This window comes from Delphinus delphis, chromosome 16 (assembly GCF_949987515.2).
Source record: "Delphinus delphis chromosome 16, mDelDel1.2, whole genome shotgun sequence".
Lineage (NCBI taxonomy): Eukaryota > Metazoa > Chordata > Mammalia > Artiodactyla > Delphinidae > Delphinus > Delphinus delphis.
In genome coordinates, this window is record NC_082698.1 from 46927259 (window position 1) to 46940790 (window position 13532).

A 13532-nucleotide genomic window follows, 5' to 3' on the forward strand; every position below is an offset into this window, starting at 1 on the left:
GAGCTAACCGTGTTCGCTCATATACATTCATCTCATTGTTTTTAACTTCTGTTGTGCATCCTGTAATGTGAATACAGCACAGTTTATTTGGCTATTTTCCTATTGTTGGGCATTTGGGTTTTTCCATTATTAGGGATCACTCAGTGTGCTCCAAGGGCATCCTTGGGTGTGACTACCTAGGCACTTGTGGTTCTTTTTGCAGGAAAGAGGTAAGACACGGAATTTGCTGGTTTATAGAGTGGGCATGTTTTCAGTTTTAATAAACACAGCCCAATTGCCTTCTATAAAGTAGCTTACAATAACTCACAACACATGATATTACTGAATTTTAAAAATGTACCTGCCTAAAGGGTACACAGTACTGCATCATAAAATAGCTATAATTTGTACTTCCCCCTGATTACTACTGAAATCCAGCATCACTACACATCTTTATTGGCTGTTTGTGTTTCCTCTTCTGTACATTCACTTCTTTAATTTCTTCAACTCTGACAAACAAAAGATTTACACTTCCCAATCAGAGAAGAAAAAGAAATAAAAGGAATCTGAATCCGAAAAGAAGAAGTAAAACTGTCACTGTTTGCAGATGACATGATACTACACATAGAGAATCCTAAAGATTCTATCAGAAAACTACTAGAGCTAATCAATGAATTTGGTAGAGTAGCAGGATACAAAATTAATGCACAGAAATCTCTTGCATCCCTATACACTAATGATGAAAAATCTGAAAGAGAAATTAAGGAAACACTCCCATTTACTATTGCAACAAAAAGAATAAAATAACTAGGAATAAACCTACCTTAGGAGACAAAAGACCTGTATGCAGAAAACTATGACACTGATGAAAGAAATTAAAGATGATGAAAACAGATGGAGAGTTATACTATGTTCTTGGATTGGAAGAATCAACATTGTGAAAATGACTCTACTACCCAAAGAAATCTACAGATTCAATGCAATCCCTGTCAAATTACCAATGGCATTTTTCACAGAACTACAACAAAAAATTTCACAATTTGTATAGAAACACAAAGGACCCCGAATAGCCAAAGCAATCTTGAGAACGAAAAACGGAGCTGGAGGAATCAGGCTCCTGGACCTCAGACTGTACTACAAAGCTACACTAATCAAGACAATATGGTACTGGCACAAAAACAGAAATATAGATCAATGGAACAGGATAGAAAGCCCAGAGATAAACCTACACACATATGGTCACCTTAATTTTGATAAAGGAGGCAAGAGTATACAATGGAGAAAAGACAGCCTTTTCAATAAGTGGACAGCTACATGTAAAAGAATGAAATTAGAACACTTCCTAACACGATACACAAAAATAAACTCAAAATGGATTAAAGACCTAAATGTAAGGCCAGACACTATAAAACTCTTAGAGGAAAACAGAGGCAGAACACTCTATGACATAACTCACAGCAAGATCCTTTTTGACCCACCTCCTAGAGAAATGGAAATAAAAACAAAAATAAACAAATGGGACCTAATGAACCTTAAAAGCTGTGCACAGCAAATGAAACCATAAAAAAGATGAAAAGACAACCCTCAGAATGGGAGAAAATATTTGCAAACAAAGCAACTGGCAAAGAATTAATCTCCAAAATATACAAGCAGCTCATGCAGCTCAATATCAAAAAAAAAAACCAACCCAATCAAAAAGTGGGCAGAAGACCTAAACAGACATTTCTCCAAAGAAGATATACAGACTGCCAACAAACACATGAAAGAATGCTCAACATCACTAATCATTAGAGAAATGCAAATCAAAACTACAATGAGGTATCAACTCACACCAGTCAGAATGGCCATCATCAAAAAATCTACAAACAGTAAATGCTGGACAGGGTGTGGAGAAAAGGGAACCTTCCTGCACTGTTGGTGGGAATGTAAATTGATACAGCCACTATGGAGAACAGTATGGAGGTTCCTTAAAAAACTAAAAATAGAACTACCATACGACCCAGCAATCCCACCATTGGGCATATACCCTGAGAAAACCGTAATTCAAAAAGAGTCATGGGGCTTCCCTGGTGGCACAGTGGTTGGGAGTCCGCCTGCCGATGCAGGGGACACGGGTTCATGCCCCGGTCCGGGAAGATCCCACATGCCGCGGAGCAGCTGGGCCCGTGAGCCATGGCCGCTGGGCCTGTGCGTCCAGGAGCCTGTGCTCCGCAACAGGAGAGGCCACAACGGTGAGAGGTCCACGTACCGCCAAAAAAAAAAGTCATGTAGCACAATGTTCATTGCAGCACTATTTACAGTAGCCAGGACATGGAAGCAACCTAAGTGTCCATTGACAGATGAATGGATAAAGAAAATGTGGCACATATATACAATGGAATATTACTCAGCCATAAAAATAAATGCAATTATAATTACAAAAGCAAAAAAAAAAAAAAAGAAATGCAATTGAGTCATTTGTAGTGAGGTGGATGGACCTAGAGTCTGACATACAGAGTGAAGTAAGTCAGAAAGAGAAAAACAAATACTGTATGCTAACACATATATATGGAATCTAAAAAAAAAAAAATGGTTCTGATAAACCTAGGGGCAGGACAGGAATAAAGACATAGACATAGAGAATGGACTTGAGGACACAGCAAGGGGGAAGGGTAAGGTGGGATGAAGTGAGAGAGTAGCATTGACATATATACACTACCGAATGTAAACTAGATAGCTAGTGGGAAGCAGCTGCGTAGCACAGGGAGAGCAGCTCCGTGCTTTGTGACCACCTAGAGGGGTGGGATAAGGAGGGTGGGAGGGAGATGCAAGAAGGATGGGATATGGGGTTATACGTATGCATATAGCTGATTCACTTTGTTATACAGCAGTAACTAACACAACACTGTAAAACAATTATACTCCAACAAAGATGTTAAAAAAATAATTTTTTACACTTCCTTGATAGGAAAAGGGCATGCGAGTTCCCTGGCAGTCCAGTGGTTAGGACTCAGCGCTCTCACTGTTGCGGCCTGGGTTCAGTCCCTGGTTGGGGAACTAAGATCCTGCAAGCCACACAATGAGGCCAAAAAAAAAAAAAATCAGGGCTGGCCCTGCACCTTGATGCTGCCTGCATAGGCCTTTGTCCTTCTGTGATAATGAATGAACCTTTGGGTCCTTGCATTCCATTTCCTCCACCCAGGGTTCTGACCTTCTGAGTTGGAGTGACTGTTGCTGTCATCCCTGGCAGCCTCTGTCACCTTGCGGACACTTGAGTGCTTTTCTGTGCAGCCTGCTTTTCTCATCCCTTCCTGGCATCTCTGAGCTGAAGCACTTAGGGCCCCGCTCAGTATCGGTTTTGCTTGGGAAGGATTGTAGCATCCTCGGTGACCAACACTGACTGGGCTTTGAATCCTGGCTTCGCCACATAACAACATTGTTGTGTAACCTTCAGCTTTCTTCCTCTGAGTCTCAGTCAGAACATCTGAGAACTCAGGATTATTCTGAGGAATAAGTGAAATTACTCATGTCAGCTGCTGGGCTCCCACCCCCAACTCTGGCCCTTACAGGCACTTAGGCATGTCCGTCCCTTCCACTGCCACCCACCCTACCCTCACCTGTCCACCCATCGAGGTCCTTCTTTCTCCCATTTTGACCCCTCCTGGGCCAGCATTTCTAGGAAAGCCAACCCAGTGCTAATGCAATGAGGGCCGAGTCTACCAACACCCAGCGGCTGTTCCAAGCTAAGCCCCCATCACCACCTGAGCAGGCCCTGAGGAGGGAGAATTTGTATTCACAGACAAGGCTGTGCCACTTATGCGTGGTGTGACCCCTGTTGCTGAAGAACACTTGTTGTAAGCATTAGATGAGCAATTCCTGAAGGTTTTTAGCGCAGTGTCATTCAGCAGATCCTGACTGAGTGCTTCCTATGTGCTGGGCGCTGACCTGCAGCACCTCTCTCCTGAGCTGGCTCCGTCCCCCGCGTCGCATTTCCCCTGGACACATCCTCTTGGATGTCAGAGAGACTGCAAGATCTAACATGTGCACCATCTTGCTGCCCCTCCTTGACTGCTGGCCTGTCCCCCTCTCCATGCCATCAGCCATCAGCCCCGCCTCCTAAATGTCTCTCAGGGTGGCCCCTCCTCTCCACCCTCCCAGAGACTCACCCCCAGCCTCTACCCTCTGTCTCTCCTCCCCTGGCTTGTCCTGTCAGCTCTCCCAGTTTCCCAACAGCCTAGCTTCCAAGTAAGGATCTCAGGCCTCCAGGGCTCCTGGATGAGTCTGCAGGCCCTGTGCTCAGGGTCTCCTTGCTCAGAACTGACTGCCTGGACCGAGACCCCAGATTCTGAATTTAGGATTGCTCCAAACAGGCATGTGCTCACACACCTCACAAGCTTGCAAACACACTCACACTCATACACATTCACACATATGCATGCACCCACACTCTCAGACATACTTACAAACATACCCTCATTGTACACTCACAATGACACACACATGTGTGCACACACTTGCACACTGCAGCCTGCACACACACACACATTCACAAGCATATATGCTTGCAAACACATGGATGCACATGCACTCACACATGCACATACTCGTACACACTCATGCACATACATACTTACATACGAGAAAAAACACACACTCACGCACACAGATTTTCCCAGGAGGGCGTTGGACCCCCTCTCTCTCCATGGCCCTCAGTTCTGGGGAGAGGTAGATACATGCACTGCACAAACAACACTACTATACACCAGACTGTTACTCACACTATTCTAAAGGTGAAATTGAAGTGAAGAGAGACTAATTTTAGTGGAGTGACTCTTGGAGAGCTACATGAAGGAGGTGCAACGGGACCCAAATGTTCAGTGGAAAGTAGGACTTTGACAGTGAAGATGAGCAAAAGGGCATTATGCTGGGGAGTTGTCCAGGGTGACTAGACCCCAGGGCAGTGATTATTGGAATCACCTGGGCTGCTTCAACATCCAGATTCCAGGTCCTTCCCCCGGAAGTTGTGTTTCAACAAACCTGGAGACCGGATCTCCTAAGGTCCCAGGTAGGCGTTTTCAACAAACCTGGAGACCGGATCTCCTAAGGTCCCAGGTAGGCGTAATATGCAGGCACCTTCGGCGGCCGTTAGCCCTGGGCTGACAGGGAGGCGCATGGTTAGGCGGGGGTGGCGCTGTCCCGTGCGCTGTCCCGTGAACCGATCGTGACGGCCAGGCTGGGGTTGGATTTTGCTCTGCACGTCATTGATAAATGCCCTAACTACTGTGGAGAAAAGGAGTAAAGCTGATTATATCTGCGTTTAGAAAGATTTCCTCGGCAGCTGCGTATCTCTTCTGGAGACTCCAGCAGAGGGCAGGGGGCAAGAGGAAGGCGTCCAGGCGAGGGATGATAAGAATTCGAATTGATTCAGTAAAACAGAAATGAAAAGAAAGAAGAGTGCAGGGCTTCCCTGGTGGCGCAGTGGTTGAGAGTCCGCCTGCCGATGCAGGGGACACGGGTTCGTGCCCCGGTCCGGGAAGATCCCACATGCCGCGGAGCGTCTGGGCCCGTGAGCCATGGCCACTGAGCCTGCGCGTCCGGAGCCTGTGCTCCGCAGCGGGAGAGGCCACAACGGTGAGAGGCCCGCATACCGCAAAAAAAAAAACAAAAAAAAAAAACAAAGAAAGAAAGAGTGCAAAGAGAGAATCTTCAGAATTTGCACACTAATTGGCCGTGGGACTTGATGGGGAGGGGTTTGTCAAAACAACTCCAAGATGTCAAGATTGGCTGGTCCCAGTCATGAATCCTTGGTGAGCAGGGAGTGGGGAGCAGGCTTGGGAGATGTGAGTAGGCAGCAGACGTTGAATTTGAACATGGGCACAGGCGACCATGACCCATCCCTATGGAGATGCCCCCCATGGAGATGGTTTAACGTGAGCCTGAAGTTTCAGAGAAAGATCTGGGCAGAAATAAAGACATGGACTCATGATGGAATGGAGGGCACCTGGGGCAGCCCTGGGCAACAGCAGGACTTTCGGGGAGAACAGGAGGAACTGAGGCCAGAACGGGCTGGGCAGGTGGTAAGAGACGTGGGTGTACCAGGCAGTTGGGCTCTGCAGGGGGGGCGGAAGGGGAGCTTCAGGAAGAGGGTAATCAATGTGCCTGAGCACCAAAGGGTCTCAGAGGCTGAGAATCAGAACCAGACTGTCGGATTTCATCAGAGCAGTTTCCAGGAGAGGACAAAAGCTCCAAATGCAAGGGGTTGGCAGGGACTGGGGGGTGAGGAAGGAGAGACTGGGAGTGTGGTCCATCCTCTCAGGAGATGCTTGTCAGTGCGAATAGGTGACCACATCAACCCGGCACACTCGTTGATCTGAGCCAAGAGGTAGCAAATGCTACTCCTGTTCCTTCCTTGCAGATTGGAATGCCCCCTCCCCTGAGGTGGGCCCAAGCTCTGGTCATCCTTCAAGGCTCAGCCTAGGCGCTCTCCTCTGGGTGGCTCTGCAAATGTCTACAGCGGAAAGGTGCACCTTCATTTAAGTGTCTGCAGCCTTTGCCCGTCCACGTGGCCTGTGGCTCTTCCATCTCTGTGTGGCTCTTCTGTATGTTATTTCTCCTGCCAGCCTTGGGGCTCTGGGGGAACGCAAACAACTTGGGGTTCTGCCCCATACCCGGAGGAGCTCCGCAGACTTGGAAGGCATGGATGAATGAACGAGTGAATGAATGAATGTGCTTGTGAGCCGAAGAACTTGACTTTGAGGAGGGCAAAGAGCACCCTGCTCCTCCCCAGGTCACAGGCCTGCTCCTGGGCCAGAAACTCCAGAGGCTCCCCGTAGTTCTGGAGCCTTAGAAGGTTAGAGCTGTTTGAGTTGAAATCTTGGCTTAAATGTTTACAGAACTGGAATATTTACATGGCTTGATTCAAGGAAATGCTGAAGACAGGAACAGTGGTTATTAATAAATCATAACAACAACGATTTTCCTTTCAAGATGCTCTATGGGCCTTATGAGTAATATCTGTGTGATTGACCGGCTGGGGGACAATCCGGGCTGGCTGGGCAGCCTAAGTAGCATCGGCAGGAAGCGCCTCCCTGGTGAACTGAGGGGAGCAGGGGCTGGCCTCTCCTCTCCTCCACTGGAACCCTGCTTCTGCCAAGGACAGTTGATTCTGCAAATCAACTATACTTCAATTTAAAATAAAAGAGTAAGCCAAAGTAGCCCATGATGTTTGACAACCATGTCTTACATCCGTTACCTGCCTGGTGTGGTGATGAGAGCCACAAGTGCAGAACTAGATAAGACGTCATGTCCTCCCATCCCTACCCCTCAGTCTAGAGGGGCAGAAAGGCAACCACACAGATTAATAAATACCAGCCATGGACCACATGTCCTGGTAGAGGAGGGAAGGACTATCTGGAAGAGATCAGAAGGAAGGTTCTGTGGAGTTGGATCTTGAAGGATAGATAGGAGCTCACCATGCAGCCAAGCCAGAAATTGAGTAGGAAAAGGATGGAAGAAACAACTGTGGGTTGCAGGGACCGCGCGTTCCAATCATAAGTTAGGATCTGTGGTCTAAGAATTGTAAGTGTGATTACATTTGGACTCAGAGTTGTTCCTCCAAAGTCCAGGATGGCCCCTCCTAGCGACCACTGCAGCAGTATCCTTGATACTGGCCAGAGAGAGGAGAGAAGGTTTCCCCAGGACAGAGGGGAGAGCGAGGGGAAGGGGTAGGGGAGGCATGGGAGGGGCAAGAACTCAATCACTGTGAAGGGCAGTACCAACCTGGCAGAGCGCTGCTCAGTGGTATCTGCGGAGCAGGAGCGCTCGAGGCACTCGGTGGCTCTAGGTAGGAGGGACGGCCCCTTCACCCTGCCAGGGAGCCATCGACAAGTCACAGCAAGCAACTGTCGCAGAGGCCCTGCTGTGCAGGCCCAGCTGCCAGGATGATCCCAGGGAAGCAGCAAGGTGGTTTGGCAGGTGGGATGGGGGTTCTGGGCAATGGTGCTGAGATCTGATGCTGCCAGGGGAGAGGTGCCACGCAGGTACCAGGGAGGGAGTCTGCTGGGGCCAGCTCCCTTGGGGCCTGAGTGACAGGAAGCCTGCTAGAATGTGAGCTGTTTATGTTTCTTATTTTTCTTATTTCTTACTGCTTTTTCCCCAGCACCTGTAACAGTGATTGGTACATAGTAGGTACTAATAAATAGTTGCTGAATGAATGAATGAGTCATTGAACAAATGGAAAGCTGGATGGATGGATGGGTGCATGGAGGCATGGATGGATGAACAAACCTGGGGAAAGGCAGAATCTTGGATCCCAGGGACAAAGCAGAAACTAATCAGGCAGGCTGTGCACTCCCCTAGGTGGATGACCTTGGGCTGCGGTGCTGAGGGGTCCCAACCCATGTCCCTTTGAACCCAAGGGGGAGATAGGCCAAGCATGATCATGCCCTACTGGCCGAAGCTCCCATACTCTGGTCACCGGGCAGCTGGGATGCCAGGGTGGGGCAAGGACTGACCCCTGGCCTGCCATCCTTCGTGCTCACTGTGTGTGTGCTTGGCTTCCAGCCCGCTCCAAAAGCCTGGTGATGGGGGAGCAGAGCCGGAGCCCTGGGCAGCCACCCTGCCCCCGCAGGCTGGGCCCCGTCCTGAAGGCGGGCTGGCTGAAGAAGCAGAGGAGCATAATGAAGAACTGGCAGCAACGCTGGTTCGTACTGCGTGGGGATCAGCTCTTCTACTACAAGGACAAAGATGAGAGCAAGCCCCAGGTGAGGAGCGTGCGTCCTGTGTCCAGCGGGCATCACAGCGGGGCTCCAGGCGGGGGTGGGCGGGCGTGTTTAACTACGTCCAGGAGAGGGGAGAAGGCAGACAGTGACCCTCCCGTCAGCACCTCCACCCCTCAAGCACCAAGCCCCTGACTCCACTCAGCATGACATTTCACTGGGATTTCCAAAGTGAGCTTTATCCCCTGCTACCACGTTCCCGGTATCACACCTTGTTTTACTGTGACACATCCACAGCTTCAGTGATGGAAATGTTTCCTTGTAATGGTGATAGAGAACATCCGTCCATGGCTTAAAAATACAACTCTTCCTCATGTCCTTTTCAGCCTCTTAGTGCTTCCAAGGAGGACACAGGTGCACACATTCCACTCCTTCCATTATGCGGGGAAACGGGCGCCCAGACAAATCTAACATCATACTGAATTCTGGCTCGTGGTGAAACCCCTGTGCCAGAGGCCTCTGCCTCTCAGGGGAGGCTTCTGTTTTCCACCAGCACTGTAAGCTCCACCTCAGGCGCTTAACACGTCTGCCTTTCTACCCAGTTCCACTAAGTTCGCTCATTCAGAGCAGTCGGTGGCCTCCTCCGCCATGGTGCAGCCTGGTCACAGTTGCCCTGTGCAGACATCATAACCGAGCGCTCTGCACGCTGCCGGCCATGGCGGCTGGGCTTGCGGAGCTTGGGCAAGCTAACCCTTGTTATGGGATTCAGACAGAGAAAGGATGTCTGGGAGCTACCCTCGCTTCTCTTGGGGAAAATGGGGACGGGAACTTGAAGGACTTCTTCCAAAGGTGGCTCCTAGTCATCGATCCAAGTTGGAAAGAAAAGGGAGATCCCCTTGTTTGGGGTCAGGGGTCACAGAGCTTTTCAGGGCTGTAGCCTGTGCACATCCAGCAGTTCCACGGTGTGCTCGGGGGCCTGGGGGGCTGGGAGGGGGCTCTGTGATGGGCAAGGTGGAAGGAGGTACCTGGGCACAGCACGGTATCACGTCGTCAACACAGCGAGAAAATGACCCTGTCACTCCTCTTCCAAATTTTCTGAGTATGAAGAAGGAATTGTCCTATCTTTAGCACTTCTCCAATACTTGGGACCCTCCCTTAAAAACATGGGACTCTGGGGGTGGGAAGGAGCAGGCCTCATCTCAGAGACCTCAGTGGCACTAGTCACCAGCTGCAAGTAAATAACTTTCTGTCTTCACTGTATCTATTCTAGTGGTTAACTTTTGTTTATGGAAAGCCATACTGGTTTCCATTCGTGAGAGTCATAGCATGTTTTTGTTTCTAAAATACATCTAAGTTAAAAACAAAAAGTGTTGCACAGCAGTGTGAGTGTGCTTAATGCTACAGAACTGTACACTTAAAAATCATTGAAATGGAAAATTACATGTTATGTACATTTTAACACACACACAAACAAGTGAGACTGCTTGAGGAAAAGTTTTACATCAATACCAGTAGAGATGAGAGGTGAGGATGACAAGACTCATGAAGGTGGATCGAAGCTAAAGTTTAGGGAACTCTGATCCTGTCCAGCCTCCCAGGCTTTATAAGGAAGGAATAGAACTCCCAGAGAGGTGGAGTGGAACAAACAGGAACTTTGAATTTGATCTGAATTAGGTCAGTCATGCTAGCTAAATAACTTGGTAGAAGTCACTTAATTTTTTTTTTACTTTCAGTTTCATGATTACTAAAATGGAGACATTATTACCTACCTCATGCACTAAGAATTAGATTGTAGAACATGTGCGCGACGGAGCGCAGATCCTAGCACCTGGGATACTTCAGTCTGGGTACCCTCACGCTCCCTCAGCCCTGCCCCTCAGCCTGCTCCCCAGATCAGGAGCCACACCTCTGGCTTGCCCACTGCCATCTTCCTTCTGGCTTCTGTGTTTTGTGTTGAAGACCAGCCTTGGCCCTTCAGTGGCCTCTTGGCTTTCCTGGCTGTCCTTTTGGTGACATGTCACTCTGATGATGGTGATCAAAGTTGCCACAGTCCCTAGCACCTCAGAGCCCTGCCTATGGCCCCTACTGTCATCCCCCTCCTGGCCCGCCCATAGCACCATCTCCTGGGAGAAATGCATTATAATGTTGGGTGAACCCAGTGGACTAAAGTAACAGACTGAGGTCACCAGCCTACGTGTGAACCCCTGCCCCAGGCTTCCCCACATATTCTTCACGGTGAGTCTCAGGTGGCCCTCACCTGTCACTGCAGCTCCAGAAGGAACCTCCATCCCCCAGATTTCCCAGACTGGACATTCTTCTCCCTCACCTGCCACCTACTCCAGACATCAATGGCTTCTGGTGGAAATAGCTAATTGAATGGAAGTAATGACATCCCCAGTCACCAGCCTGGGCAAAGGAGGAGCCCTGGGGCCTGACCCAAGCTAAACCAGTGCAGCTGTCACCAGGGAGCCATTGGATCCCTGAAAGAAGCCAGAGTCTCCAACAGATGCCAGCATCATGCCCAGGGCTCCTCTTTTGGCCTCTCCGGGTCTCTACCAGATCCTCATGGGGGATTATTCTTTTCCATAATCCCCCCTCCCCAGCAAAGCCTGACTGCTCTGGCAGCCCTTTTGCTCAGGTTCCCAATCTCAAGGAGACTCTTGGTCAAATTTGACTCATTTATCTTTATAGTATGACCTCAAACCTACATGCCTGCTGGCAGAATAACCCTCAGATTTCCATTTAATTGCATGAACTACATGTAATGGACTAATTCTCAATATCTGGTTCCTGGAAAAATGGGCCCTGCTCACTGTTTACAGTGATAGAAGTGCCCAGGCAGTGAGCTCCCTCCTAACAGATGGCCTGTCATCTGTCCAGCAGATGTAATTGTGGAGAGGAGGGATGTCCAGCTACCCTTGATGCTGCCCAGAGCGCATACACGTGATAAGGATCACTCCCAGCCCATATTCTTGTTCTCCCTCCAAAGCCCTAGCTCTTCCCTTCTCCCCTTCTCGCATGAAGGTCAGCAGAGGACGTAGAGCACAGAGACGGGGAAAATTCAAGATGGTGGAAGAATTGGCTCAGATGGAAACTCAGATAGAAAGACTAGGCAAAGGTGCTTTAAAACAGAACCTGAAAGTGTGGCCCTGTCCCTCCAGCTTTTCCCAACACACGTCCCTAATAGTTTCCAGCAGACAGATCCTACAGTTTTACTAATAAAAGATTCCAGGTTTTTTCTTCTTAAATACTTTTAGCTTCTGCGAAATGTTTCTTGCACCATGAAAACTCCTGCCACATTCTTTCTTGATCAGCCTGGTCTGTTTCCACTGTTTGAGGATTCACTTTAAGTCTAGTTATCCCACTCCTTCACTGTGGGTTTCTTGGCTTTGAATAGAAATGGAATAGAATAGAAATGGAAAGTACAACTTCCAAAACGTGAGATGGAAAGAATGTAACAAATTAAATGTGATCATTTCAACAAATGGGCAGAAAATGGAGGGGAGGAAAAAACAAAAGAAAAAGGTAAATAGAAAACAAAAAAGTAAATAAATAAGATAGCAAGGAATAGGAAGAAACCTTTCAGTTGTCATAATAAATGTGAATAGGTCAGATTCATCTGTCTCTTAAAAGACAAAGTGGAAGTCTGGCTTAAAAAAGAGAAAGTAATAAAAAGGTTGAAAAACAAAACAATGGGAAAAACGTAAGCCAGCACATGCAAGCAAAAAGAAAGCAGATTTAGGAATATCAAAATCAAATAGAATAGAATTCAAGGTGATAGGAACAAAAGGGAACAAAAGAAACATTTCATTATAATATAAATAACCTACTGAGAAAATAGAGCAGCTGTGAACTTTTATGTTCTTAATGACATAGCTTTGAAGGATACCTAAACAAAGAAAAAGAATTCTCATTGTTCTCCATTTTAAAAAAAAAAATGAAATTATAGAGACACATTCACTGACAATAGTGCAAAAGAAAAAAAAAGACTTAGAGATTAAGAACAAAATGACAGTGAGTGAGGGTATATATGCAAGAGAGAGAGAAATCTATACACGTGGAAATAAAACACACACGTACTTCATAACACCTCCTAAGTTAATAAGAAAGTCAAAACTTAAATTCAAACTTCTAGTCAAGGATGACAGAGTTAAAACCCCCAAAATTCCAATAAAGAGCACTAAAGGTGTGCTTGTGAAGGTCTGGACACACCTAGATGGAGAGGGCAGGAGGGAGACAGCAGCATTCTGGATGCTGGACAGCAGGTGGGTGGGAGGTAGCTGATCAGCAAACCGCAGAGAGCTAAATTCCAAGCCAGCACCACAGAGAGCACAAAAATCCGTTGGGTTTGCAAATCCCCTCACCGCCCAGCAAAGACTCAGACATTGGCAGGACCAGTTATCTCTGGAAATGAGGGCAAAAGAAGAGCTCCAAACAGGAGTTCTGATTGAAAGTCAGTTTAAAAAGCAGTTAAGAGGGTTCCCTTTTCACCACACCCTTTCCAGCATTTATTGTTTCTAGATTTTTTGATAATGGCCATTCTGACTGACGTGAGGTGATATTGCAGTTTTGATTTGCATTTCTCTAATAATTGGTGATGTTGAGCATCTTTTCATGTGCCTCTTGGCCATCTGTATGTCTTCCTTGGTGAAATGTCTATTTAAGTGGTCCACCCATTTTTTAACTGGATTGTTTGTTTTTTTGATATTGAGCTCCATGAACTCTTTGTATATTTTGGAGATTAATCCTTTGTCTGTTGTGTCATTTGCACATATTTTCTCCCATTCTGAGGGTTGTCTTTTTCTCTTGTTTATGGTTTCCTTTGCTGTGCAAAAGCTTTTAAGTTTAATTAAATCC

General features: G+C 47.5%; 1 protein-coding gene across 1 annotated transcript in view; it reads left to right on the plus strand.

Annotated features, from left to right (window-relative positions):
• ARHGAP22 (Rho GTPase activating protein 22) overlaps nucleotides 1–13532 on the plus strand; it is a 167983-nt gene that overhangs the window by 14483 nt on the left and 139968 nt on the right. The window contains exon 2 of the mRNA XM_060034653.1: nucleotides 8521–8720. Coding sequence (XP_059890636.1) covers nucleotides 8521–8720 — 200 coding nt within the window. The remainder of the gene's footprint in view (nucleotides 1–8520; nucleotides 8721–13532) is intronic.